Below are 27,571 nucleotides of genomic sequence, written 5' to 3'. Positions count from 1 at the left end.
CAGAGAAACAGAGGCTAGGGACACCATTCCCACCTATCCTGGCTAATAGCCATTGGTGGACCTAACCTCCATGAATCTATCTAGATCCCTTTTGAATCCTCTTAAAGTCCTAGTCTTCACAACATCCTCTGGCAAGGAGTTCCACAGGTTGACTGTGTGTGCTGTGTGAAGAAAAACTTCTTTTTGTTTGTTTTAAACCTGCTACCAATTAATTTCATTTGGTGGCCCCTAGTTCTTATGTTATGGGAACAAGTAAACAACTTTTCCTTATTCACTTTCTCCACACCACTCATGATTGCATAGACCTCTATCCTATCCCCCCTTAGTCTCCTCTTTCCTAAGATGAAAAGTTCCAGTCTTCTTAATCTCTCTTAATGTAATGTAAGTTGATAGAAAACTGTAACTGGAAATAGATATTATCACTGTTATTTGATATTTCATTTAATAAACCACTTACAGTCCTAAAGAAGCCAGCCTATGTGATTGGAAGTGCCTCACAGAATACAAGTTAGGAGCATATGACGCTATAGAATCTTATTGGCTTGAAAGACCTGCTTGCCAGCTGTCATCTGGGCAGACCTGAAACGTTCTGAGTTTGGATTTTTATCTGAACATTTTGGGTCTGCAGAATCAGACTGTAAGTTTCACAGGAACAGTCTCTCTCATGCCATTCTCGGTGCTTCCTGCCAGGCCAGAAATACCACGTGGATAGACTGAGAATACCTCCTGATATTTTAGCACTCCAGTCCTGTCTCGGCCCAAGAAGAGAAGAGGCAGCTACGAAAACAATGTATTCTTGTAAAGTTAACCTACATTTTTAAAATCCCAGTAAAAACAGGTTTCCATTACTGGCCGTGGTTTGAGTCTGCACTTTTATTATGCAACCTTTTTTGCATGCCCCTCGGGGCGCTGGAACGGTCGAAAGGGAATGGTTTTTCTGTTTGTGGTGACTGCTCGTCAGCTTCCAAAGACATCTGAGGTATCAAAAAAACCTTGCTCTTGTAGCACGTGTACAAAGATGGGTCATTATTAGAGCTGAGAAAACAAGCCTCAGAGTAACTCATTGGCTGAGCTTCATTCTTTTGGTTCTTTGCAAATCGCTCACAAGCAGCGTAGGCTTTTCTCAAACCTATTTGTTCAAATGATCTGCCAGGTACTTTCAGAGAATTGACCTTGGTGTGTAGATTTCTGACAAGCGGAATTTTTGTTATCCAAACATTGAACTGTGTTCCTCGGTGGGGACTGGGAACCAACTGTCCTTGAGTTTCTCCTGTCCTCTGACTGGCGGCAGGGAAATCAGTCTGATTTGGGAGAGTGAATAACAACGCCATATGTCTGCATTATAGAGGCCTGACCTGTGAGCTACACTGGCATTAAGTCCAGAGTATTGATGCAGCCTACACCTATCAAAGGGGTTGTTCTGTTAGGGTGGGAACACCACCTTTCCACGTGACAGTTATGTCAACAGAAGCCTTTTTCCACTGACATTGGTGTGTCTACACTGGGGGTCTTGTTGCCATAGCTACGTCAGTCAGTGGTGTGTCTTTTCACACCCCGGGCCAAAGTAACTATGCTGGTGTGACTTTCCCGTGGAGACCAGCCCCTCTGTTTCTCTGAACTTCCTGCCAGTAAGTGAAGCTGTTTGGGAAAGAGGCTCTAAGGGCTGCACGCAGAGAGGAAGCACATTCCACTTTTCACGGCTGACAGCTTTGAGCTAGTCACCCAGCTCCAGCTTGTAGCAGTGGCTGTGGCTTCAAGACAGGGCAGCCCTGACCCCCAGAGAGGCGCCTGTTCGTTACTCTGATTACGACCGGTGGGCTTGGCTTCACAGCAGTGAACTCAAAGTGCAATGCGAGTGTTGCCCCTCACCTCACTTGAGTCCCGTCCCCACACAACTCATGCGTGGGGTGCTTTGGCTGGCTCTTCAGGGAGTGCAGGCCGCTGCTTGAGTCAGAACGTAAGAGCAGACAGACGGGGTCAGACAGAAGGTCCATCTAGCCCAGGCTATGTACACTACAGAGTTTTTTTTTTTTTTTAAAAAGGGCCGTTTCTCCAAAAAACCTTCACTTAGGTCCACACTGCAATCGTGTTCTTTCGGGAAAAAAATCAAAAGAACAGAGGAGTTTTTCCAACATTGGTAAACCTCTTTCTACGAGGAAGAAGCCTTTTTCGGAAAGAGTTCTTTTGGAAAAAGGCGTGTGTGGACGGGGAAGAGGGAGTTCTTTCGCAAGAAGAGGAAAGAGGAAAAAGCACAGGTGCCCTGGTGGCCGCCCATAGTAATCACAGCTGACATGAGAGAGAGCGCCCATTCCATGTGGGCGCGATCTTTCGAAAAAGCAGATGGCTTTTTCGATGCACTTTGGCTGTGTGGACGCTCTCTTTCGGAAGACGTTTTTTCAGAAGATCTCTTCCGGAAAAGCTTCTCTGGAAAGACGCCTGCCCCAGTGTCCTGTCTGCCCACAGTGGCCAATGCCAGGTTCCCCAGAGGGAGGGACTACAACAGGGAATCATCACGTGATCCCTCCCTGTTGCCCATTCCCAGCCCCTGACAAACAGAGGCCAGGGACTCAAGCCCTTCCCAGTCTGGCTTGTAGCCATTGACGGATCAGACCTCCATGAGCACAGCTCGTTAGCTGCTAATCCAAACACTCTGCACTCATTCATTCCCTTCCCTGCAAGTTCTCCTGCTGTGCTCATCAGTATCCCAATGCCTTCCAGGTGGTCACGAAGCATCTAAGCTAGCTCTGGTGTGTCTGCCCGACGGCAATCGCACCTCCCGATGCCCCGTGCGGTGCAGGCGGGCGAGGTGGTATCACACCAGATGGCTCTGGCGCCGCCTAGGACAAAGGCACTGCCAGGACATTCCTCTGTTTGACATTAATGAGTCACGACGCGTCCTCAGTCAGCGCCCGTTCTTTGTGAGGGCTGCGGCCCATGTTCAAAGCGATGGTGGCGTGGGCTCGGCCAAGGCAGAGCTGTTTGTTAGGCAGAGGCTCCATTCTGCACTCTGGCAGTCGGACTGTCGGGGAAAGCTGGAGCCCACGCTGCCCGCAGCCATGCGGCTCTGATGTGTTGTTTTCCCGGCGTGGGTTCGCTCAGGCAGCCTAGCATCTCTGTCACCACCCCCCAAGCCTTGCTCATCTGCACAGCACATGCAGCACAGCGCCCCGGGCAAGCCTTTGCATTCGCTTTGGGCTGCAAGCGTCTCGGGGGACGAGGAACAGCCAGCGGTGGGATCACACTGCTTTATTCCTGGGTGGAACCACTGTGCCAGGCAGGGGCACCTCAGCCAGCACAGCGAATAGGAACAGACAGGCCAGATCACCACTGCGGGCCCTGCGTAGCTCAGAGGCCAGGCAGATCCCAGGGCAGCGAGAACTCATGTTGCTGTCTAGCTCATCTAGCCATTGCCAGGCTGCGTGTGGGTCATTCCCTGGGCCTTTTCACCCCCAAATGTCATCCCGACAGGAAACACGGGAACCCCAGGCCAAAGCCTGTTCCCCAGGCTTGCTGACTACGCTTGTGGATTTCAGTGGGACACACTGAGGGATTTCCCTAGAGATGACTTGCTGAGCTCCCCTGAAATGTCGGCCCCGTGCTGCCCCATGTCCCAGCCCCACCCCCAAAGCACTGGGTCACAGGGGCTACATCAGGGTTTCCCAACCGATGGGTCAGGACCCAAATACGGGTCGCCATTACATTTCAAAAGGGTCACCAACGGTGTGTCTAGATAACATGCCTCTGTCGGCAGAGGCATGTAAAATAGGCTACCCGACATAGTCAATGAAGCGGGGATTTAAATATCCCCGGCTTCGTTAAAATAAAAATGGCCGCTGCGTGAAACGAGGTTTACAGGAGCAGTTGACAAAGGCTTCCCTTGTTGACCGATCTGCGTCTTGACTCGCGCTCTGTGCCGACGATCAGCTGAGCCGGCACAGCGCGGCGGCCATTTTTATTTTAGTGAAGCCGGGGATATTTAAATCCCTGCTTCATTGACTATGTCGGGTAGCCTGTTTTACTTGCCTCTGCCGACAGAGACATGTCGTCTAGACACACCCCAAGTGTCTCCCCAGGTGGATCTGCCCTCCCTCCTCCCCCCATTTTTGAATTGCCTTGGGCCAGAAAGTCTTCCTGCATTGTCAAAATGGGTCCCCATGTGGAAAAGGTTGGGAACCGCTGGGCTACGTCTACATTACGAGTTTTCTCGGCAAAATATATGCTAACGAGGGAGTCATTTGCATGAGTCACAATCTCATTTGCATATTTTCTGCCCATCCGTTTTTGCGCAAAACCAAGCAGTGTGGACATTTTCTTTTTGTGCACAAACCCCGTTTTCCACAAGATCCTTATGCCCCAAAAAGGAGGTGTACCGGTCTTGCAGACAAAGCAAAAAGAAAACATCTACACTGCTTGGGTTTGCGCAAAAACAGATCGGCAGAAAATATGCAAATGAGATCATGACTCGTGCAAACGACTCCCTCGTTAGCATATTTTTTGCCGAGAAAACTCGTAGTGTAGACGTAGCCGGGAACTTTACATGGGATGAGGCTGGTGTCTCCTCCGGGGATGGCAGCTGAAGAAATCATTGCTGGATCCTTCTGTGCTTTGAGGAAACCCCTCGATTCCTTCCAGGCGGGGTCTCTGGCAGCACCAGAGACAGGCGGGGACCCTGTGGTCTGCATCACAGGGGGAAAGGGAAATGCCAGGACACAGTGAGCTTGCCCCGATGAAGGTAGTGAGCAGGCTGCTCCATTATTCTCAGGCCTTACTCTACAGAGCCAGAGAAGGGGTGTCAGTGTCAAGTGATAACACCCAGCCCCTGCCATTCTGGGCAGGGAAAGTGCTGTGGAGTTTCAGGACCTCTGCATTTCTGCTAGTGTTCCCTGTAAGCTGTGTGCTTGGCCGGCCACTCAGGAGAGCTTCAAAGGCCGCCCAACTGATTAGCAGAGTTCTCACTGCTAGATTTGTGTTCCATGGGTGGTGCACATTTGCCAATGCCTTGGTGCGTGCAAATGCAATTTATTCCATGCATGGATGGAAAAAAGATGGAAAAGATAAGAGGGAACATTGCAGAATGCGTCTATTAGTGGTGCACATCTGCACATGCCTTTGTGCACAGAAATTTTATTCTGCACACATATGGAAACAATTAGAGGGACCATTGATTTCAGCTTCTGGTTTCATGTTTTCCCACACTTAAAATCTCAAACTACTATGCCAAATGAAACCACCCATTCTTCATGGGACTAGCTGGTTTGTGGGAACCCAAGACACTCTCCCAGACTCCCCCCCCCCCTTCCCTCTGGGCCCTGGCCAGCAGACACTAGCCAATGCACTGCCTCTTTCTGCAGGTTCTCCCAAGGGATGATAGAACTTACTTAGATCAAATAAAATCCGACCCAAACTTGCAGCTGAAACCCCAGCCTGACTCTCCACCTACAACACAATCTGAACCTTAGGCAAGGTTCAAAAAAGCTTTTACAAGAGTTTTTCTTCCCTTTGGTCATAGGCTGATCAGTGTTCCGGGCTGAACTGGAGATTTCCAGCCGAATTGTGCAAGCCCAGCTGGCTTTGATGAGCAACCAGACTTTGGGATGCATCACTAAAGTAGTGCTGATTGAAACTGTGGTGCCCCAGGAAGGATACCGTTCTCCCGGGAAGCAGGGCCCTTTGGAGCTAATAGGAGCGTGAAGGGCTGGAACAACAACTCCCATGGGGCACTGCGGCAGCTCATGCAAATTCAGAGATGAATATAAACCTGACCCAAAGTGAAATGTTTGGGTTTTCCTGATGGAAAATTCCACCAAAACAAATCTTGTGCTGTGGAAACTATTGACAACATGTCATTTTTTAGCAGGAATAGGTTTCATTTGAAATTTTTCAACCAGCCCTAAACTAAACCTCGGGCTCTTCCAAGGTTTGGTTTTCTCTATTTTGTACTATCTGCATTTAGCTGCTACTAGCCAGTTTCCACTTTGGTCTGGTTGTCCAAAGTCCTTTTCTAGCAGAAGATGATGGAAATATTTGCATGTTTGCTGAATCAAATTAGTCAACGTAGGGCGAGTCAGACCCCGGGGGATGTTGGAGAAAACAGTAGGGATACATCTACACTGGCGTGTTCTCACACAAAAACTCTTCCAGAAGAGAGCATCTACACTGGTATGTGCTTTTGCACAAGATATGTGCTTTTGCGCAAGAGCATCCATGCCAGTGTAGATGCTCTCTTGCACAAGAAATCTCTGATGGCCATTTTAACCATAGGGCTTCCTTGCGCAAGAAATTCATGTTGCCTGTCTACACTGGCCTCTTCAGGAAGAGCTCTTGTGCAAGAGGGCTTATTCCTGAATGGGAGCATCAGAGTTCTGGTGCAAGAAGCCCTGATTTTATACATTAGAACGTCAGTTTACTTGCACAAGAACATGTGGCCAGTGTAGACAGGCAGCAAGTTTTTGCGCAAGAGCGGCCACTTTTGCACGAGATTGCGCCAGTGTAGACACAGCCTTGCTGTAAGCAACAGCGCACAATGAAACACCTACTGGCATTCTAAAACAGGGGTTCTCGCCACAACATTGCCACTCTGGCAATTTTTCCTAAAACGCTTGATTAATGTTAGGAAAAGTAAATAAGTATGCAGCTATACACATTCAAATCATTGTAATTAATTTATGTAGGGGATGTTTTTTACACTCAATAATACTAATGTGCAGTAAGTTGTCTCTATCCTTAACTGGATCCAAGCAGTCAAGAAACACGAGAAAGGTGCTTTTCATGTTCTTATCTTCTGCTGGTTTTGTTTCTTTTGCTTTTTTGAGTGCAGTTTCTTTTAGTCTTGCTAGCTAGTAAGTCTGACAAGTGATATTGGTCATTTGTTAATATCACGTGTCATAGCAGAGACTTGTTAGCTAGCTGGGAGGCTGTGAAAAGTGATATTAACAAGCATGCCAGTGCCACTTTTCACAGCTGATGCACTCAGACCTGGCAAACTGAGGGAGCACACATTAAGCCTGGGATGGAGGTAGACAGAGAGGCAGCCGTGGCCAGGGCCAAGGAGTGGGGGAATGTGCCCAGGACTGGTGGTGGAGCCCAAAGCACTGAGGCCAGCAGACGGATGGAGCCTGCTGTGGCACAAACAAAGCCTAGAGCCTGAAGCCACCACACAGCTGGAGACAGCTATCTCCCACCCCAGCGCTGAAGCTGGAAGCCAGATTCCCACCACTCGGAAGTTGGAGAGTTCACATTGGTGGGCTCCAGACGGGAAGGCAGGTGCAGGCTGGGGGAGCAGCATGCGGTTGCACAGCCAACCAGAGAAAAGTAGCACTTTGAAGGGGACAGTGCCACTTCTCTCCAGTGATAGAAATGTAGCCGTGTTAGTCTGGGGTAGTTGAAGCAAAATGCAGGACAATGTAGCACTTTAAAGACTAACAAGATGGTTTATTAGATGATGAGCTTTCGTGGGCCAGACCCACTTTGATCTGAGGAAGTGGGTCTGGCCCACGAAAGCTCATCATCTAATAAACCATCTTGTTAGTCTTTAAAGTGCTACATTGTCCTGCATTTTGCTTCAACTTCTCTCCAGCTGCTCCCTGCTCCGTGAATCCTCTGGCCCCGCGAACACTGCTTGGTGAACGGGGGCTGGGCACTGAGCCCTGAAGGGGTGGCCAGGAGATGGGGTTGGGAGCCACCAGACTCCTGGCACTGACCCTGCGAGGGGGGCGTGAGAGATGGGGCTGGCGACTGCTAGAGCCCATAGGCAGCACGCAGCAATTTAGTGCCCCAAATTTCATGGTGCCCTATGCAGCTGCGTGTTTTGCGTACGGGTCAGGATGGCCCTGGACTCAGGTCTGCTTGGTACTTAACCTGTAGGCTTGGGCATCTGCTATGCATTTGCTGATCAGATTAGCAAGTGTTATTCCTATTGACAAAGGAAGGGATTCTCTAGGCTGGCAGATAGCATACCAAGGACTGGATAGCCTGAGGGCACAGCTCAGGAAAAGAGAACCTGAGAGGTGATGTGATCGCCTGGTACAAGTACCATCCCGGAGAGAAAATGCCAAGTAACAAAGAGCTCTTTAATCTAGCCCAGAAAGGTACAACAAGGACCAGTGGCTGGTGGTTACAGATAGGCAAAACCAAGTGCCACATAAGGTACAAATGGATGATTAACCACTGGAACAAACTCCTAAGGAAGGTGGTGGATTCTCACCTCATGTCTGCACTGGAGGCCTTTCTGGAAACTATGCTTCAGTTATACTCAAGTTCCTGGGCTAAACACAAGGGAAAAGGTGAAATTCTCCAGCCAGGCTTGGACACAGGAAGTCACAGTAGGTGATCTAATGGTCCCTTTTGGCTGTAAATTTTTGAAAATATCTGATGTACAAACCACAGCGTTGGGAGACACAGCTCCAAAATGATCGGCTCCGGCAACTAGCACATGGCCAAGGTGCTGATGGCAGCCAACCATCTTCAAATTTCTCCAGCCCTGCTCTGCTGAAGCCTGAAGCCCGGATCCAGTCCCAGCTGTGTGTCAGGACGAACCATGCTTTTAAGGATGCTCTGGGATAGCCCTGTGGGACAGACCTGTCCCCAATATGTCTCTTACTAGGCCTAGATGCTCCTTAGCATTCGGCCTTATTCAACCTGCCACCATTATTCCACCCTCTCTGCATGCGATTGTAAGAGAGAAATGGCACGGCTATTTTTCGGTCAGATCAAACCTCTCCCAACGGGCAACATAAAGCACAGCAGGCTAGTACTGTAATTGCCAGTTAGTCCTGGCCAGAGGCCAGCTGAGCACAGCTCCAGAGCAGTCAGCCACCGGGCATTCAGGAACAGGATGGAAGACAATCGTTTCTAATCAATCCCGTCTTCTCATGAAATCAGAGCCCGTCCGAGCTGCTCTTGCAATGGCTGCCCTTTCTTTCTGCCGTGCTTTCTGCAACAGAAGGGGGAGAAATAAATGGGCGCAAGCATGTGTGTGTGTGTGTGTGTGTGCGCTGCAGAGTGCAATCGGGTAATGATTATGGCAGTGGGGGTCCAAGAAAAAGCCCCCCCGAGCTGGCACTGCCCAATGCTCCCTGGCATTCATTCCACAGCAAGGATAAGGAGGCAGGGAAATTAAATGTTACGGTTCATGGTTCCCGCTCTTCTCCAGGATCAGAAAGGAAGGGAGAGGGAATCATAGAATCCTCGAATCCTAGGACACTAGAACTGGAAGGGACCTCAAGAGGTATCGACTCCAGTCGCCTGCCCTCATGGCAGGACCAAGCACTGTCTATATCATCCCTGACAGGCGTCTGTCCGACCTGCTCTTAAATCTCTCCAGAGATGGAGATTCCACAACCTCCCCAGGCAATTTACTCCAGGGTTTCACCACCCTGACAGGCAGGAAATGTTTCCTAATGTCCAACCTCAACCTCCCTTGCTGCAGTTTAAGCCCATTGCTGCTTGTCCTGCCCTCAGAGGCCAGGAAGAACAATTTTTCTCCCTCCCTCTTGTGACGCCCTTTTAGAAGAAGTTTCTTTGTGCCCATGTTTTATATCTGAGTGGGACACAGTTGGAGACGTGCACTCTGGTGCCATCCTTCCCCCCAGCAATGCTGAGGTTTGCTCACAAGGCAGGGTGCCTTGCGCACCAGACACTAGCTGCGGGGAACGACGACCCTTGGACAGCTGCGGCACAGAGGACAGACGCACGGGAGGATGAGGAGCAGATAAAGGAGGCAGAGGGCATGAGAAGGAGAAACAAAGCTTGTGGAAGTTGCTGCTGGCGTGTGAGTGGAGGGAGGGACCCATTTGGTCTGTTGCTGAAGCTAACAGGAGTCTGAGCAGTGTGTGTGGGGGTGGGGGAAGGGGACTCCAGGGAAGGGCAGGCTGGCTGCAGGGGAGGGAGATGAGGTGTAACCGGGGTTTGCCCCTGCCTTAGGAGAGGGGGATATGCAGGGTCCACAGGCTGGCTCTGGCAGAGCACGGGGGGTGGGGGGCGGTAATCCTGGGGCTTTATTGAAAACGGAACACTTCAATGCTCTCCCCTCACAAACAGTGCAACCCCCTCCCTCTTCCCCCCGGGTCCTCTTGCTGTTGTTCCTGCAGAAGAAAGAAAAAAGTTGCAGGAAAAGATCCCAGACAGCGCCGGATGCATGGGTGCTATTTTTGTCAAGAGCCTCTTTAGCTGCCCTTGCCCTGTTTGTCACTGCGTCTGTCATGCAGGCAGAGCCCTACACAGACATCCCCTTCCCCCAGAGGTTACCATGTTCCTAGCAGGGTGGCTACAGCTCCCCTTCCAGCAGGCGGGCTCAGCAGAACGGCGGGCACAGTTAAGGAGATGGTTTGGGGTGATGTTTCACAGCTGGCTGGTGTTCACTGATTGCCCTGGCTGGGCATATCCTGAAAGACAATCTCAGTGTGGTTTCTGCTGTGAAGAAAGATCTTTAATTCCCAAGGCAGAGTTGCAGTGTTGGGAGTGGAGGGGGCTAGCTGAAGTCCCAGCAGGCCTCACGGCACCCAGGAGAAGGAAACAAAGGACCCAAGAAGAACAGAGGAAACTTCTTCTGTCCTGTTGTGCTAGGCAGATACGGGAGTTTGCTCCCCGGTAGGGATAGGCTGCAAGTCAGGAGTAGAGCAGTGACTGCCCCCACTCCCCCCCAAAAAAAGCCACACTAATTTTTAGGCTGAAATTTGATAATTAAACGAATACCACAAGGCTTTGTCTTGGGCAAGCAGCATGAGGTAAACAGGAAGGAATGAGGGATTAAGACGTCTCTGGTCTAAAGGAAGGTGACGAGCGGAGAGCTCTGACACCTTCACTCTGCAGAAGAGAGAGGCCCAGATGTGGGTTTGCCTTGCGTTGCTACATTGTTCAATGGCATAAGGCAAATAAAAGCAAAGGGAAAAGAAAACAAGTTGTAAAATGCTCCGCAAAGCCCACGGTTCTTGAAACTGCCTCTTGACAGCTCTGGGGAGGGGCTGAGCTTTTGAAGTTCTCTTCTTAGTTTTCTTTTGTACTGGCCCTTGTTAAAAACAGCCACCCGGTTGACATTAGGTTGCATATGGCAGAGAGATCTAGCATCTCCTGGCAGATTCAATCATGGCATAACTGTCAGCAGAGAGGATTGCTTGGTATTTAGTGAAGACTGTAAGGCTGGGCTAATCCCTTCCACAGGCTGAGAAGGGCTGGCGTGAAAGAGGGGGAGCTTGCATCCTAACGAGGATCTATAGACACAGTAAATTGTGAGGCTGTGGAACCCAAACCTCTCCAGAGATGGCAGAAAGGGGGGAGCTTTGAAGGAACTACTTCAAACCCTTACTTAGAGTGCACGCAAACTGAGCCCCACCTAACTATGGGGGGAGGGGAGTGGGGGGGAAGGTAAATTTGGTTCTGACACTTTAATAGTATTGGGAAAGAGGAGGCGGGTCTTCGAAATGAGCTGAATATTTACGTACTGGTGAACCGGATTCTACTCGTAGGGTTTGCTCGGTTTGCTCTCTTTATCAGTGAAAGAGAGAGATACACAGCCAAGGCTTCCATCCCCGCCCCTCCCCCTGCCCTTCAGGCAACAATTATTTAAACTGTGTTTGATAATAAACAAAAGTGTTTTTAATTAAGTATAAAAAGCATATGATGGCAAGTGAAAACAGACAGATCAAAGCAAGTTATTAATCTAAAATAAACAAAACGCGCCAGATTAAAAGCATGTTATTAATCTAAAATAAACAAAATTCTAATACACTAAGGGCGATAGTTATAAACATATTTCTTACCCTAGTCCTTATTCCAGATAAAATCCTTCAAACAGAGCCAATCTTTTCTCTGGCCTGGGTCTAACTGATTCTCGTGTCCTTAGAGTTCTTTGTTTTCTAGTTTCTTCTGTGTATCATCTTAGGATGGGTCAGGCAGTTTCAAAAGCCAGCTAAAGAGAACTGTTGATTGCTTCTCATTCCTTAAATAGAATTTCCCCAGGGCAAGAACCCTTTGTTTAACTGTCCCCATCCCAATGGAAAAATACCAAATTCAAGGTGGATTCCAGCACCCGTTGGCATGGTCAAATGTCTTTGCAGGACCAACCTCAGCTTGGATTTACAGGAAGGAAAACCCATTCACAGATCGTTACCTTGAGCACCGGGCCATTAAGCCCTTTAAGTACCACTAATTGGTTTCATTAGAAATTCTAGATTAATAAGCAGGTTTACACTTCATATTTCTAACTTCACATACAAGAATGACACATGCACACACACAGAATATACACATTTAAGGGATCACAGGCTCTTGAGTGATAGGTTATTGGCCTTCTTTTACATAAAGCATATCCAAGTTATGCATATTCATAAATATATTTCCATAAAAATATGGAGGTGTGTTGTCACAGGTCTAACCTTTGAGGTCGGGATAGCTCCTCCTGACGTGCTTCCCCACACTTTCCTCAGGAGTCTCCAATACTCAGCTTCAAATCTTTCTGGGTGTGTTGACATTGCAGTTAATACCCTGTAGCAAGCCCATGCCAGCTGACTCAGACGCACTGGGCTTGTGCTAAGAGGATGTTTAATTGTGGCAGAGATGCTCAGGCTTGAGCTGGAGCACGGGATCTAGGACCCTGCAAGGTGAGAGAGTCTCAGTTTGTAATTAAACTGTCCCTCTTGCCTGAGTCATCTGGCAAAACCAGCCGTGAGATTTTAATTGCGGGCTACACACACCCTCAGGCACTAAAACAATGAGGAGTCCTGTTGCACTTTACAGATTTAGTAGGGCAGATGCTTTCATGGGAAAAACCCACTTCATCAGATGTATTGGAATGGAAGTTACAGAAGCAGGAGTATATACTAGCCAGAGCTAGTTTCTCCAGTGGCTTGCTACCCTTCAGGCTGAGAAAACAACCCTTCCCATGGTATTCTGGCACCAGATAATGAACATAATAAATAGCTGTCTTTTTAAATTGAACATGCATGTTGCACCAAAGGGCCAACCAGGCTGGGTCCCATTGTTCTAGCTGCTGTACAGACACATGGTTAATGTCACTCAAGCCCCGAGGAGTTCGCTGTCTAGGAGCTGAACCATTGCCAGGTGTAAGTCTGGAGCAACACAACTGATTGGTTTTCACCACCAGCCTACATTTGGGCCATGGCCCACTGAGATCCTGGTTCCTCACGATCAGGGGTTGAATCTGTCAGTTGGAATCCAGAGACCGGGAGGGACCCAGCTCTGCACTGGCTCATGAGACTCGTGTACCACACGTGGCAACTTTTCTGCTTTTTGTTTCCTGTCTCCCAGCTTGTAACTGTAACCTTCATGCCCGGAGGTGTCGCTTTAACATGGAGCTCTACAAGCTTTCAGGCCGCAAGAGTGGAGGGGTCTGCCTAAACTGCCGGCACAACACAGCAGGACGCCACTGCCACTACTGTAAAGAGGGCTACTACCGAGATATGACCAAGCCGATCACCCATAGGAAAGCATGCAAAGGTATGTAGTGAAGGGGTGCCGAAGGTGATGGCTGGGATACTGAACAGACTGTTCCTGCCTCCTACTCCCATTTCCCTTCCTGTCTATCTCCATGGTTGTTTCTGTAGTTAGCCTGTTCCCACTCCACCCGCTCAAAGGCCAAACCACAAAAATATCTCTTCCTTCAGCCCCTTGTTTTCTCCTTCCTCGTCTCATTCTCCAGGCATATTCACCAGACCTACCAAGCCCTGCCTATTTAGACAAAGAATTTGAAGGCATCTTTGATCTCTCTTTGGAGGATGAAAGATTTTGCAGTGTATGTTTCAAGATGTTTTGGGCCATATTTTTAAAGAGATCTTACCCAAACTCCAAGCTGTGCTTGCCATTTAGATGGTACAGAGTCACAACTACCTGATCTGCGTGAACAAACATTTGAGTAGTGCAGATGTAGAGGGTGTTTCTGAAAAATGTGACACCTCAAATCTCATTCATGGGGGTGGGGGGAAGATCTTTTATTGCACCTGTCATAGCTTAACAGAGAAACACATGCACACATTCAGATATTCAGTGAGTTTGAGCAGCTATTCATAACACGTGTGACCAGGCAAGCAAAAACAAACAATGAAATAGAAAAGAAAACTCAGCCAAAGGAGAAGAAAGACAAAGGCGTTCACGGATTGCGATGGTTATTCAGATTAGCAAAGGGATCTCTCACATTAAAAACCAAAGCTCTGGTCCAGCCCTTCCCCCCGCCCAAACACACACCTTCTCACAGGTGTGCATACCAGCAAACAGTGGGTTCCATTCAACAGGCTTAGCACCAGGGAGGACAAAGGTCATCATACCTCTTACGAATACGCATATCTGCGGCACACACAACATAGAGCCGCGAGTATTGTGGAGAGAAAGGAAAAGAGAATATTTAATCCATGTACAAACAGCTTTGTTCGCTGGACAAAATAACAATAAAAAGAGAGGCCAGGGGCTCTATTACAGCTCAGTGAAGCAGGCAATAATTGTTTGGGCTTTTTTGATGTGATGTTGTATTTTTCCCTTTCATTGGAAATGGAACTACCTTAGTGATTGGGACTCGAGCTAGAACTCCGGGGGGTCCCTTGAGAGTGTAGGAGAATCTGTTGCATTAGCCTCTAAATTCCAGTACTCTGGAATTCCATAGACAAGGTGTCATTCCTGCCAGGCCTGCTCAAATGCCCTTGAATTGATTTTTTTGAACTATTTTCATTTGGAAATATTGAGATCAGTCCCTGCTGAAGGATGCGAAGGCAACTGTGTCCTTGGGTATGTGTGGGCAGAGGCGATGGGTGAGGGTGACTTACAGTGAATAACAGTAAGTCTTGGGGAGATACTCCCTTAAGAGTTCATGGTGAAAGGGGACAGGGACTGAGGGAGAATGGGTGTGTGTGAGGATCCATGGGCTTAGATGGGATTCTGACTCTGCAGGTGAGGTTCTTAGCAGCGCTGTCTACTTTCTGGGCTGTGTGCCTTGTACCAGCCTCGCGTAGGTGGTGGCGACATTAGCACTCTCACTATTGTTGAGTTGGGTTCCCCAACCAGCACCCCAACCCTTTCTAAATAGTGTGTATACAGGGTAAGGAAAGCTCAAAGCATGACATTGGGCCTGGTTTCAACTCTCAGCCAGGCTGGTGGGAGGAAGATGAATTTCATGCCTGAGATGTCCTGGTCACAAAACAAACATACCCACCTGACAAGAGCTAGTTAAGATGGCCGGTTGGAAAATTGATTTCTTTTTCACAGGACATTTTTTATCTTTTGAGGGAAAAATGTTTAAAAAAGAAAGCGTGACATGAAACTGAACATTTCTGGCCCAAAATGGAAAGTTTTAGGCTGAAAAGTCTTGGGTTTTCATTATTTCAATTCAAACTCCAAATGTTCTATGGAAAAGAAACCCTTTATATATAACACTTCTTTAAAGCAAAACCTCAATTTTCCCCCAAAAAATATTTTGATGGGAGATGTTGAAATAACCTGACCCCCTGGAATTGCTAGGACCTGTTTAACAAGCTTAGTTTTTAATTGGGGGGGGGGGGGGGGAGGAGAACGGGGGTGGAACTAGTTGAGCCCCGGAGCTGAATGAGGGCAAACATTGAAAAAAACCCACCCTGACATCATGCCCGGGACACAGTGACACCAGGCAGGACAGAGAGAGCAGAACAAAAGTCCGTGTAGGATGCAGGGCCGCATTATGACTTTTGTGGGACCTAGGCACTTTTGCCTTCGTGGGTCCCTTCCTCCATTAAAAAAAAATATTAACAATTATTTTTTATATAACTTTAAATACTTCAACATTTTATTTTTTTTCTGTTTTAGGCAAAATTTAATAGATTTTTGTGGGCCCTAAAAGTTTCATTTTTTTCTGATGTGAGAAAAAAATTAAAACATTTTCTTTGTCATTTTTTTTCTTCTGATTTTAAAAGAAATTAAAACATTTTCATGGGCCCCTAAAAGTATTGTGGCCCTGGGCACTGTGCCTCCTGTGCCTAATGGATAAGTCGGCCCAGGTAGGATGAGAGACCCACTTGCAAACACACACCTGAATATGTTAAACTTAAAAAACAAGAAATGCTTTGGTAGCACCTTATAGATGAAGAAAACATGCTGATGGTTTCATGAGCTTTCGTGGGCCCAGCTTTGTTGTTTTTTAAGTTTATCCCGTACAGACTAATTCACCTACCCCCTGAAGCACTTAGAAATGTGTCAAGCTGCTAACAGGTCCAGAGGGGAATAACTCACATGACTGGGAAGCATTATGCGGCACTCACTCCTGCTTTGCCCCAAAGCACGGAGGGGAGATGTTTTGTAATCCAGGTCACATTTCTAACTGCACGACCGGGTCCCACACCAAGTAATGGTGCATTGCCTTGCAAGAAAGGAAAGGAAATTCTGAACACATCTTTCATAATGAGAGCAGAGTGAAAGGGAAGCTGTCTGCTCTTGCTTGGCAGGATTTCTTGTGGACCATTTCTCATTATGTGGCTCACATGAACTCACGTCCTAAGTACCTGCTTCTAAGAGATTCAGATATTAACCAACCAGCCTGGCCTAGTCACCTTCAGCTGCTCTGACCATCTGTCTAATTTGCCAGGTTTTTTAACTCCCGTGTGCTGGAGGAGCGGGCTATGGGATTTGGTGTTTGCGGTGACACCTCTTGCTAATGATGGAAAACCTGATTGTCATTCAATACCCGCAATAGGCAGCAGATAAGTCCTGTGCATTTGTGGTTTTCCCTGCAATTGTCTGGTCCTTGCTCCTGACAGGCCCATGATTTGCTCACATGCTACTGATTCTGTCACAATGGCGCTTCTGTTCCTGTTTGCTCGCAGCACCATTCCATCGGTAGGAGTTAATGCTAGCGCTGATGCAAGTCCACATCTAAGAGACTTGCCTTTTCAACACAGGCTTGTCATTTTCAGACAGTTACTGGGCCACAGATATATGCAAGTTTGTCTCTGGAAGCTGAGATTGTGGCCTTTTTAACTTGTTCTTTTTTTTTCAGGTGGAACATAATTTTTTTTTATTGCCTCTGGAAGAAACTGGATACAATTTTCCAAAGCACCTAAATCCCAGAGGAATGAAGGTTCCTAAGTGCCTTAGCTGATTTTGCCCTGGTGGATATTATGCCCACTGCTCAGTCCAACACACTGAGGCCATGGCTACACTAGGAAACTATTTCAAAATTAGTAAATTCGACTTAATTCCCAATTTAACAAATTTGAACTAGCGTGTCCACACTACGGGGAAGCCTTGAAATTAGTCCAAGGCAGGCTCTGTTAATATGGATGCGCTACCTCAGACTTAGAGCCCCAGGAAGCACTAGGGAATAATTAGTTTGAATTACTCTGGGGAGTAATTATTTGGAAATAGCGGCACCAGAGCATCCCCACTGCTGCTATTTTGAAATAACTATTTTGGAATGAGCGTTACTGCTGATGAAGAGCAGGAGTACAGATTTCAAATTCTGTGGCCCGTTATTTCGAAATAACAGGTTTGGTAGTGTGGACGCGCTGCTTATAAATGTGACCTTGGTGAGGATTATTTTGAAATAAAGTCCTAGTGCAGACGAGGGCTAAAGTGAGTGGAGAGGAACTGTTTTGGATTGGCTTTACCAACGGGGCCCAAGTGTCCTGGCTATTGGTGATGGAAGCAGAATGCATCCTTCCAATCTCCGGAAGGGTCCGCACTGCTCCAAATCCAGCTGTCACAATGTTAGGGGTCTAACTCCAATGCTGCTTCCAGCGAGGTCAATGGACATTTTGCCATGGACTTTGGTGATAGCAGGATTGGATTCCATTATGCAGGGAATGGGTTGCTCGTGTGAGCCCTGATGCGGGGAAGGAAAAATTTGATGCTGACTCCCGTGGGTACCCAGCTATCAGTGTTCTAATAGTTCTTCTTTACTGCTGACTATCCTTTCTCACAACCCAAAGGGAGTTGGGCATAGAGAAGACTAGCCAGGAAAGCTGCCTTATCTTTTCATCCCCCGGAGGTGTACCGCCCTCTCGCAAATTCATGTAAGGAGCAGTTTTCCACCACCACGGCTGTACCTATTCTCCCCTCCACAGGCACAGAACGTACAATTCATCCCTGTAAAAAGAGACAGCACAAGCCCCAGGCAGCACCAGCCTGGTGGTACATACACAGGGTGCTAGCGCTTAGCACAAACATGAAGTTCACCCTGCGGGAGGCAGTATGGTCTTGTGGTTAAGCCACAGGATTAAGGAGACTGGAGCTCTAGTTGTAGCTTCTGAACAGTGACGTAACCCCTCTGTGCCTCAGTTTCCCCATGGGAATAGTGCTTACTCACCTTTGTGAAACACTCTGCAACCCTAATTAATTCTACTAAATTCACTTTGAAATGAATGTATCTGTTCTTTGAATAGCTCCTGTTCTTGAAATTAGAGATCAGCCAATTTAAATACTTCTCCCCATCCTCCGTATTTTCTAACAAAACCCTGGCTATTGGAGCGAATAGATTCAAAGGTATGTAATAAATATGCTAGCAAAGGAGAAGCCCCTGCCTCTCCAGCCATTCAACACAATTTCACAGCAGCTGAAATGGTTTATTGTTGGAATAATCTATTGTCCTGTACAAATGTGGATGGAATGAAGTTGCCTGCAGAAAGGGGCGTGCCTTTGAAAAAGCACTTTCTTGAGCTCTTTATAATTCAGAGGCTTTTCATTTCCCACTGTTGTTCTTTATGAACTTTGGAACTATTTAAAAATAATGGTAAAAAAAAAAGGTAAATAATTGTTAAAAGAGCTATCATTTAACAATTTCAGCCATTTCTCCATTGATAACAATATTAATTTTTCATCTCACCAAACCATCTGTCGATGGGCTTGGCTCCCTGAGCATCTCATGTGGACGGAATGCATTTAGAATTAAGAAATTAACCGCACTAGCGCATCTGCCATCAACCTTGCAAATGACTTACGTTTCATTCCATAGAGCAGATAATGTTTCTCTGTAAGACTTGATTCTTTCAACCATTGCAATATTCCATTCACGTTTTACATTTAACACATTCCAATGAATGCATTTAATAAAATACCAGCATCTTGTGAAAGTAAAATCGATAGAAAACTGACAAGCAAGCATGCAGCATACTTAATCATTCTTGCAAGCATATGTTGCCTGGTGTGAACTTGTTACAAGTGTTCGATAAAGGAGCTGTTGGAGATGTTTGTACGTAATAATTCAACTTCATTAATTCAATCTAACAGACGCATTTAGCTAAACTGCTTTTGCTCATATCTGTGTTTTTCATCTTTCACTCCATACTAGAACAGGATTGCATTTCTCGATTTATAACTAATGGCAAAATAAGAAAGAATCGTAGCTGAGCAACATTGTGTTCTTTACGAGGATACTTTCATATTCTCAACTGAGTCCCCAAAAATGGATTTTTACAAAAGGAGTGTTACCACTGGCTTTTGAGAAATGTCTGCTCGGGGGGTTGAAAAAAGGAATGAAAACATTTTAAAGAACCAACCCTGTAAATATGTCCTTGTTTTGTTTTGGTTCCCAAAATTGGGCAAGTATTTGAGGATCAAACTATGAAGTGAGCTATAATCAGAAAGCAAAAATGACTCCTATACTTCCCCTGTGCAGACTCAGTGAATCTTTTGCAAGGGCAGGTGTGTGTGTATGCGTGTGTGTGTGAGAGAGTGAACAAAGAACACAATGGAAAAAGCGTTTGTTTTTAAAACATAGTTCAGTTTGAATAGTCGCACTGGTCTTGGAAACACAGGTAAGGAACTGTGATTTGGGGGATTGCAAAGATGAATTTTAACCTGACAGTGCCCTGTGAAGGACTGATGCTCTCATGTTCGAGTGGATTTACTGAACGTTTGTTTCCTTCCTGGTACGTTCTTGCAAAGAAAGATTTCCGTGGATACAGAGGCTGCTTCGCAGAGCCATGCAGCAGCCAGCCCATGGCATGAAGGCACATGGAAAACTTTTTTACTAGACTGGCAGCCTGCTCAGCCAGACGTTGCAATTTGCCTGCCAAGCACATGCAAGGGAACAGGCGGCAGCCTGCGGGAAGTGGCAGTGTTGGGAGTATGCCAGGCTCCGCGGAAGGAGCAGCCCTATTTTCCTTCGGATGGTGGGTGGTCAGACAAAATGAGAGAAGCAGGTGGGTCAGGAAGGGGCCTCGGTGTCTTTCCGGTTAGAGCTCAGACAACATGTGTGAGCCTGGTACCTCTTGACCGGCTGGCCTGACCCTGGGGCTGATCCAGAGCCCATTGAAATCAATGAGAGTCTTTTGTCTGAATCCAGTGCGTTTTGATCAGCCCTGAATGAATCCAATGCCCCTGTATTCCAGCAGCTGAACTAGGAACTGGGCGTCTTTTCTGGATCACTTGGGTTATGCCAATAGGCCTGACATGGGTGTGAAAAAAGGTGGGCAAAAGCCTGGACAAATATCTTTTTAAACACTTATATCCCAGCCGCTCCCAGGTTCCCAAACCATGGAATCAAAATTGGTCTCTCCTCCAAAATCAAGCTTCCTGCTTATTTTGATTTACTTCTCTCTCGTCCCCCACCCCCACCCTCTAAATGATGTTGCAAGTGAAATTCCACCTCTCCTGCCTATGTAAACCCATTCCGTCATAAGCTCTTATAAGCAGAGTAGATTCCATTAGCTCTTTTTGATTAAATTCAATCCTGATATTTGCCAGACTATCAGTTCTAATGTCATTAGACTGAAGCAGAGACCCTGACGGGCTTTACAGCATTGCCATAAAACAGCTTTGCACACTGGGGGGGAAGGATTTACATGTGTTTGATGAAAAGATGACAAGTGATGTGAACCATGAATGTACTTGTGCTGCGGTTGCCAATGTAAACGTACTGCAGAAGGGTGAGATTTGGATCAGGTAGGAGACACGGCTAAATTGTCTAAGGCAAGATTAAAGTTTTCATTAAGAAAATGAATCTTCCCCCTCTACTCATGATTTGAGTTTAATGCAGGGGTGAGAGTCTCTGAGGTATGCGGTGCAGCTGCTAGAAAGGACATGCTTCAGGTTGGGAGGCTGATGGGAGGTGAGGACTGGCCTGTCTCCCAGGCCCTTTGCCAACTCAGACACCATCTCAGGACCTAACCACATAAGTCACCACATCAGGGGCTCACACAGTTGCACATCTGTTAATGTGATCTGGGCCATCAAGTGCCAGCAATGCCCCTCTGCCGTGGATATTGGCCAAACTGGACAGTCTCTACGAGAAAGGATAAAAATGGACACAAATCAGACATTAGAAATGGCAACATACAAACGTGCAGGGGAATATTTTAACCTGCCTGGTCACTCAATCATGGAGTTAAAAGCAGCCATTCTTCTACAAAGGAATTTCACTAACCAATTGCAGAGAGTGAGTGCAGAACTGGTATTCATCTACAAATTTGACAGTTAACCTGGGCTTGAACAAAGACATTAACTGGATGTTGCATTATAAAGCCAGTCTCCCCTGTATTTAATAACTGCAATTTTACATCAAAAGCTAAGCATGGGACACTTACAGCCCACTGAATTAGCTTCATTAGCACCAGTCCTCCAGCTGAAAGGTACCTTTTTTTTCTGTTGTATATTTCTTGGTTTCTGTTATTTCCACTCCAAGTTATCCGAGGAAGTGGGTTTTGCCCACAAACGCTCATGACACTATATATTTTTGCTAGTCTCTAAGGTGCCACAGGACTACTCATTATTATAACATTAGATACTTCTGTTAGCCTTATAAATGCCTCATCCATTCTTGAATCCTGTGAAGCTATTGGCCTCAGCGATAGGTTGTAGAGATGAGTTCCCCCGCTGGTTGTTCACTGTGCAAAAGGAGAATTTCCTTTTATTAGTTTTTAATTTGCCACCTTCCAGTTTCATTGAATGTCCCCTTGTTCCTGCACTATGAGAAATGGTGAATGGAAGTTCTCGGGTCCATTCAGTATTTTGCAAACTTATGTCTCTTCTCACTCCTCTCCTCTTTAAAGTGAACAATCCCAGTCTTTGCAAGCAACGTCTCATCATTCTGGTTCCCTGCTTTCCCCCCACTTCTGTTTCCTTTCTGAGGCAGAACAGAGCAGAATGCCCAAGGTAAGGGTTTCGATAACGGCATCATAATAGCTCTGGATTATGCTCCATCCAATTCCTTCTTCATCCAAATGTTTGTTTTGCTTTTTGCACTGCAGCTTCACGCTGAGCAGAGATTTCCATGCAGATGTTCAGAGATACCCAGGTCTTTTCTCAGGGCTGCTACATTAACTTAGAACTAAGTACTGTACGCTATAGGCATGGTTCAGATTATTGGCTCAAAGGAGCATCACATGGACCAGCACCAAATTCCAACAGACAGCATGCTCCCTGTTCACCTCACGTAACTATATCCCACAGGAGCTCACAGTCGTCCCCATTCTTCATTAAGCTCCATAATTCTGTATCACCTGCAGCCTTTTTTGCATCTGCAAAATTGGGCAAGAAATCTCAGGAGAAGAGATGCCCATCACTGATCATCTGTCTTTTACAACTGCAAGGCGCTGACATCAAACTGTTCCAGCCTGGAACTGAGGCTATTTAGATGGGTGGAAGAAATTGCTACGTTCTGTCTTGCGGGCGTCTTCCTGCCCAGCTGAGGTTCTGATGCTCCTGTTTGTCAAAATGTTCGCCACTCTTTGGCCTCGGCAGGTGGAGGAGGAAGGGCACATTTAACTTTTCGACTCAGCATCAACTAGCCTTGTATAGTTATTATCTGCCACCTAATTTCACACAACTATGAAAACTTAAATTAAAAAAGTAAAGTGTTTCAAAATAAACATTGCTATTATCCATTGAAATGCTACAGAAATAAAAATTGAATTCTGCCAAGCCTAGGTGATTTGCCAGGGCCTGCATTTACTGTATCTAATCTAGCTAAATGTTTATACCACACTTATCTCTGTAGTGTCTGTGTCTGGGTATTCCTGCTCCATGAGACCAAGTAGCTCAGTTAGCTTTTGACAGGGTTGTAAACGGAAAGCACTAGCTCATAGTTTTATTTATAAATATTGTCATCAGCAAAGCAAATTCTGTGAGCTACTGAACGACAGAAATGCCAGTCCATCACTTTGAACGTTGCCTTATACAACAATATAAGTCCTGTATGTTTTCTATAGTCATTGTCCAGAACACTGCTGCAGGTTCTATTGTAACATGCGACCATTTCTGTAAATAGAGTGGCATTCCTTTTTGGGAGGGTTGTGCCACTGGTTAACCATTTGGCCCTGGCAAGTCACTTCACCTTGGTTTCCACATCTGTAAAATGGGAATGATCATTTCAATGGCCCTTTTGTAAAGCACTTTGAGAGCCTCAGATGAAAATAGAAATGTAAAGATATTGGTCCCAGTTCAGCAAAACACTTAACCCCATACTGTTCATCACAGCACATAATATGCATGACTTTAAATGTAATTACTTTAGTGGGATTTAAGCTCTTGCTTAAAGATACGCAATTGCTTATGTGCTGTGTTGAATAGTGATGATTTGCTGAACCGAGCTACAGAGATGTATTTCTATTGCTCTGCATGGTTACCTAGGTGTTTGATAATACTTTCAAACCAGATGGGCCCCCATGAGAAAACCTCTGTCTTGTTCTCCTGTTGGGGCAGTTTTGTGGTCCTGAGGAAATATAATCCACCTGCATCTTAGCAAGAAACAAAACTACCCAAGGCCTTTTTCTCTCCACAACCAACAGTGAGTGACCCACCATCTCTGCTCAAATGTACGCGGGATTGAAATGCGTGTTTGAGATCTGCTCCCTGGATTCCTAGGACCCACAGACAACATGCGACTGTGTCATAGGTTAGATCCTCATTTATTTAAAGTTTTCAGGACTTTCTTTCCTCACTGGACACTCCAACCCTTCCCATCTCTCCCTTGGAGGGGTCCCTGTGTCAGAGCTTGTTCTCAATTGCTTTGCAAATTCACTGAACGTAGAACAGAATCTTGCTCCTCCTCCTCTCTAGGGCCTCCGTTCCGGACAGCATCTCTCCTTGGGACAACACTTAGGCACATACGTGATGTGCGTGGCTCTGATGCACGTGCTTAAAGTGAAGCAAGTACTTACCCGCTGTGCGGAATTGGAGGCCGAATGTCCCGAGAGCGCCAGGCATGCAGTGGGAGCCGAATGGCAGAGATGAGGGCTTTGCAGAGCCATCTCCCCTTGAAGGAACATGAGCGGGACGCTGCTCTTTGTCACGCTCGCTGCGGCCTGAAGGCATCTGCTTCTTGCGCTGACTCCCTGCTGCTACACAGCCTCCTGTGCCAGATCCTCCCCGCTTGGCTGAGTAATTCATGAGAACAAAACACAACAAAGCACGTGACTGCTGGGTGATAACATCATGGCGAAGTCAAGGCAATGCCAGAACTTCACTTCAGCTGCAGATGGCTCACAGCCCCAAGGAACCCGCGATTTCACAGACTGCTCCCACCCAGCCTTCATCCTGGTGTGATTTTATTTCCCTTCAAACCTTTTAACTCTTCAGATGAGGTGAACTCATCTGGAACTCTGGCTTTGGCAGATTTCATCCCGTGCTCACTGGGAGCGCTGAGGTTTATTTCCTTCTGGGAGGAGGGAATACAAGGCAGTGAATTAATATAAGCCAAGGTATTGCTCCAGACCCCCGGCCATATCCACAAAGTTCTTCAGCAACGCTTCCCTTGCTTCTGGAACATCCTCTCCTGGACATTCAGAAATTCCTGTCAAATTTGAAACAGACTGTGCTTAGGGGAGGGAGAGGACCAGAAAGAAGACGGGGTCTTTGACATCCCTTCTAAAAAGTCTGGGAAGACACCTGGGCCGAAATGAGACGGTATCTCAGTGGAACAGTGTCTGATCTCGAGTGCAGTTCCTAGAATGTTGCTTGGACATGTCCGGTCAATTTCCCTAGTGAAATCTCCTCTGTCGGAGTGTGCCCAGTTACATCAGAAGTAATCCCAGAGCTCTGCTTCTCGGCCCTCTCTCAGCAGAGCAGCACGGCACATGTGTGTGAGTGTCCCGCCTGCTGGAGTGCAGCGCGGCTGTTCTTCCACAGATGCGCTCTCTGTCATCGCATCGGCATTTGGCTTTCAGGAATGAGCTTGTTTCATTCAAGGAAATAAAAGCAGCAGGACCCAAAACAACAGTCACGCAAGCACGGCCATGGTGCAGAAGAAATCCAGCAACTAGAAATATCCTTCACGTTGCAGCTAAGTCTGGCATTTCTTTTGGGAATGAAGGACCAGGGATGCAGAGCCAGGATGGAGAAACACTGAATTGAACAATCTCAGGGCTGGATAAAATTAATATCCTGCACCTGAAGCATCTCCAGAAAGAACAAGGACTATCTGGAAAACTTGTCACAAGGTGTGCCGCACATGGCTCTGAAAATCAGTTTTCCCTGAAGGCACCCCAGGTCACGTCATTTTGAAAGCCGCACACTTTATGCACGTCCGGGGGAAAGGGGAAAAGTAGAACTGGAGGGGGAATTGTGTCATGTCCCATGAAACTTTGAGATAGCAGCAAATTTCCCCACTCTGAATTATCATGAAAAGTTGAAATCCTCAAAAAAAAAAAAAGGCAAACAACCGAACAAAAATGAATCAGGTCCATGGGAACAATTCATCATTTTTCTTTTTGACCATTTTAAAAACGTTTATCTTTTTACTATAATTAGCTTCACTTTCAAAGGGGGAAGCCAGAATTGTTTATTGTGCTCGTGTTGAAACAAACTGTTGTGAGAAACAAAAGACAGGACGATGTAGCACTTTAAAGACTAACAAGATGGTTTAAGAGGTGATGAGCTTTCGTGGGCCAGACCCACTTCCTCAGATCAAATAGTGGAAGAAAATTGTCACAACCATATATGCCAAAGGATACAATTAAAAAAATGAACACATATATGAAAAGGACAAATCAAATTTCAGAACAGGAGAGGGGTGGGAGGGAAGGTAAATGTCTGTGAGTTAATGATATTAGAGGTGATAATTGGGGAAGCTATCTTTGTAATGGGTAAGATAATTAATGTCTTTGTTTAAGCTTAGGTGAGAAGTTTGAAATCTGATTGCCAACATCTTGTGAGCTGAAAAATCCATCAGAAGCAACCGTTGTGCATTAACACTTTTGGGTTCCACAAACTGGCATTTCCCAGTGAAAAAAATGTTTTGATGGAAAACTCCCTAAAGGCTCTAGAAATGATTTCAGTGGTGGGTCCGTCTGGAGCATTTCTGCAAGTCTGCTTCTCTTTCTCTGCAGCACTGCACAGGCTCCCTGCTGTCTACCGTCTGCCCTGTGCTATTATCCAAGTGCCCTCGCCCTCTGGGCTTATTAGCAGGTGCACTTGTGGGCTATGCAAACAGAATGGTTGATACATAAGAACACAAGAACAGCCAGACTGGGTCAGATCAAAGGTCCGTCTAGTCCAGCGTCCTGTCTGCTGACCGTGGCCAATGCCAGATGCCCCAGAGGAGTAAACACAACAGGTAATCCTCACGTGATCCCTCTCCTGTCATCCATTTCCAGAGAAACAGAGGCTAGGGACACCATTCCTAATAGCTATTGATGGACATAGCCTTCATGAATCTATCTAGCTCTTTTTGATCCCAGTTAAAGTCCTAGTCTTCACCACATCCTCTGACAAGGAGTTCCACAGGTTGACTGTGTGCTGCATGAAGAAAAACTTCCTTTTGTTTGTTTTAAACCTGCTGCCTATTCATTTCTTTGGGTGACCCCCTAGTTCTTATTTTGTGGGAACAATAACTTTTCCTTCTTCACTTTTTCCACACCCGTCATGATTTTATAGACCTTTATCACATCGCCCCTTGGTCTCCTCTTTTCTAAGCTGAAAGGTTGAAGTCTGTTTAATCCCTCATCATTTTTGCTGCCTTCTGGTAAGCCAAAGCAAATGAAGTGCTGTGTACATAACAGCTGCATAATAGCAGTAACAGAACGCAAGCACGTAGGCCATGTCTATGCCTTAGTGGCACAGGTAAATCACTGCACCTATGCCGCTGTCTCATCATAGGATAGACACTTCCTACCTCGACGGAAGGTGAGTTTCCATCTGTGTAGGTAACCCCCCTCCCCACCCCCTTGGAAAGGTGGTAGCTGGGATAATCGAAAAATTCTCTTAATCTGCAACAGGGGTGTGGTCAACTACAATGCACAGGCATGGCCTTTTCCACAGGCCTGACTGACATAGTTAGGTCGATCTAATTTTTAAGCATGGACCAGGCCATAGACACCTGCACAAAATAAGGATTTTTGTTCAGCATGTCATGACTGAGCATTCCAGTAAGCGGGCGACCATTGCTGCCAGTTGTTAGGTGCGGGGATTTTCCTATGGTGGTCGTCATGGCTAGGCAGGCGGGCATGGGGCTCGCTTTCAATAGCTGTTCCACTGCTTGCACCTCCAAAGCCAGCCCACGTGGCGAGAGAGTGAAGACTGGATTTATTACACTGGTTCGGAGGCCTGCTTGGGATTGATCCAACTTTTTTCTCCATGGGCGCTTTGTGGAACCTGCCTGGTGCATGTCAGGTGCAGGTGCCCCGTATAAGGACTGAGTTTTGAGGTGAAAAATAATTTGGTAGAAGGC

General features: G+C 46.6%; 1 protein-coding gene across 3 annotated transcripts in view; it reads left to right on the top strand.

Annotated features, from left to right (window-relative positions):
* NTN1 (netrin 1) overlaps window positions 1–27,571 on the top strand; it is a 211,383-nt gene that overhangs the window by 112,668 nt on the left and 71,144 nt on the right. For all 3 annotated transcript variants that reach the window (XM_075903483.2, XM_075903482.2, XM_075903481.2), the window contains exon 3: window positions 13,264–13,452. In XM_075903483.2, the coding sequence (XP_075759598.1) occupies window positions 13,264–13,452 (189 nt within the window). The remainder of the gene's footprint in view (window positions 1–13,263; window positions 13,453–27,571) is intronic.

The sequence above is a fragment of the Pelodiscus sinensis genome, chromosome 20 (genome assembly GCF_052426305.1).
Source record: "Pelodiscus sinensis isolate ZL-2025 chromosome 20, ASM5242630v1, whole genome shotgun sequence".
NCBI classification, from domain to species: Eukaryota; Metazoa; Chordata; order Testudines; family Trionychidae; genus Pelodiscus; species Pelodiscus sinensis.
The sequence above is the reverse complement of the archived record's forward strand: the minus strand, read 5'-3'. Positions and strand labels throughout refer to the sequence as shown.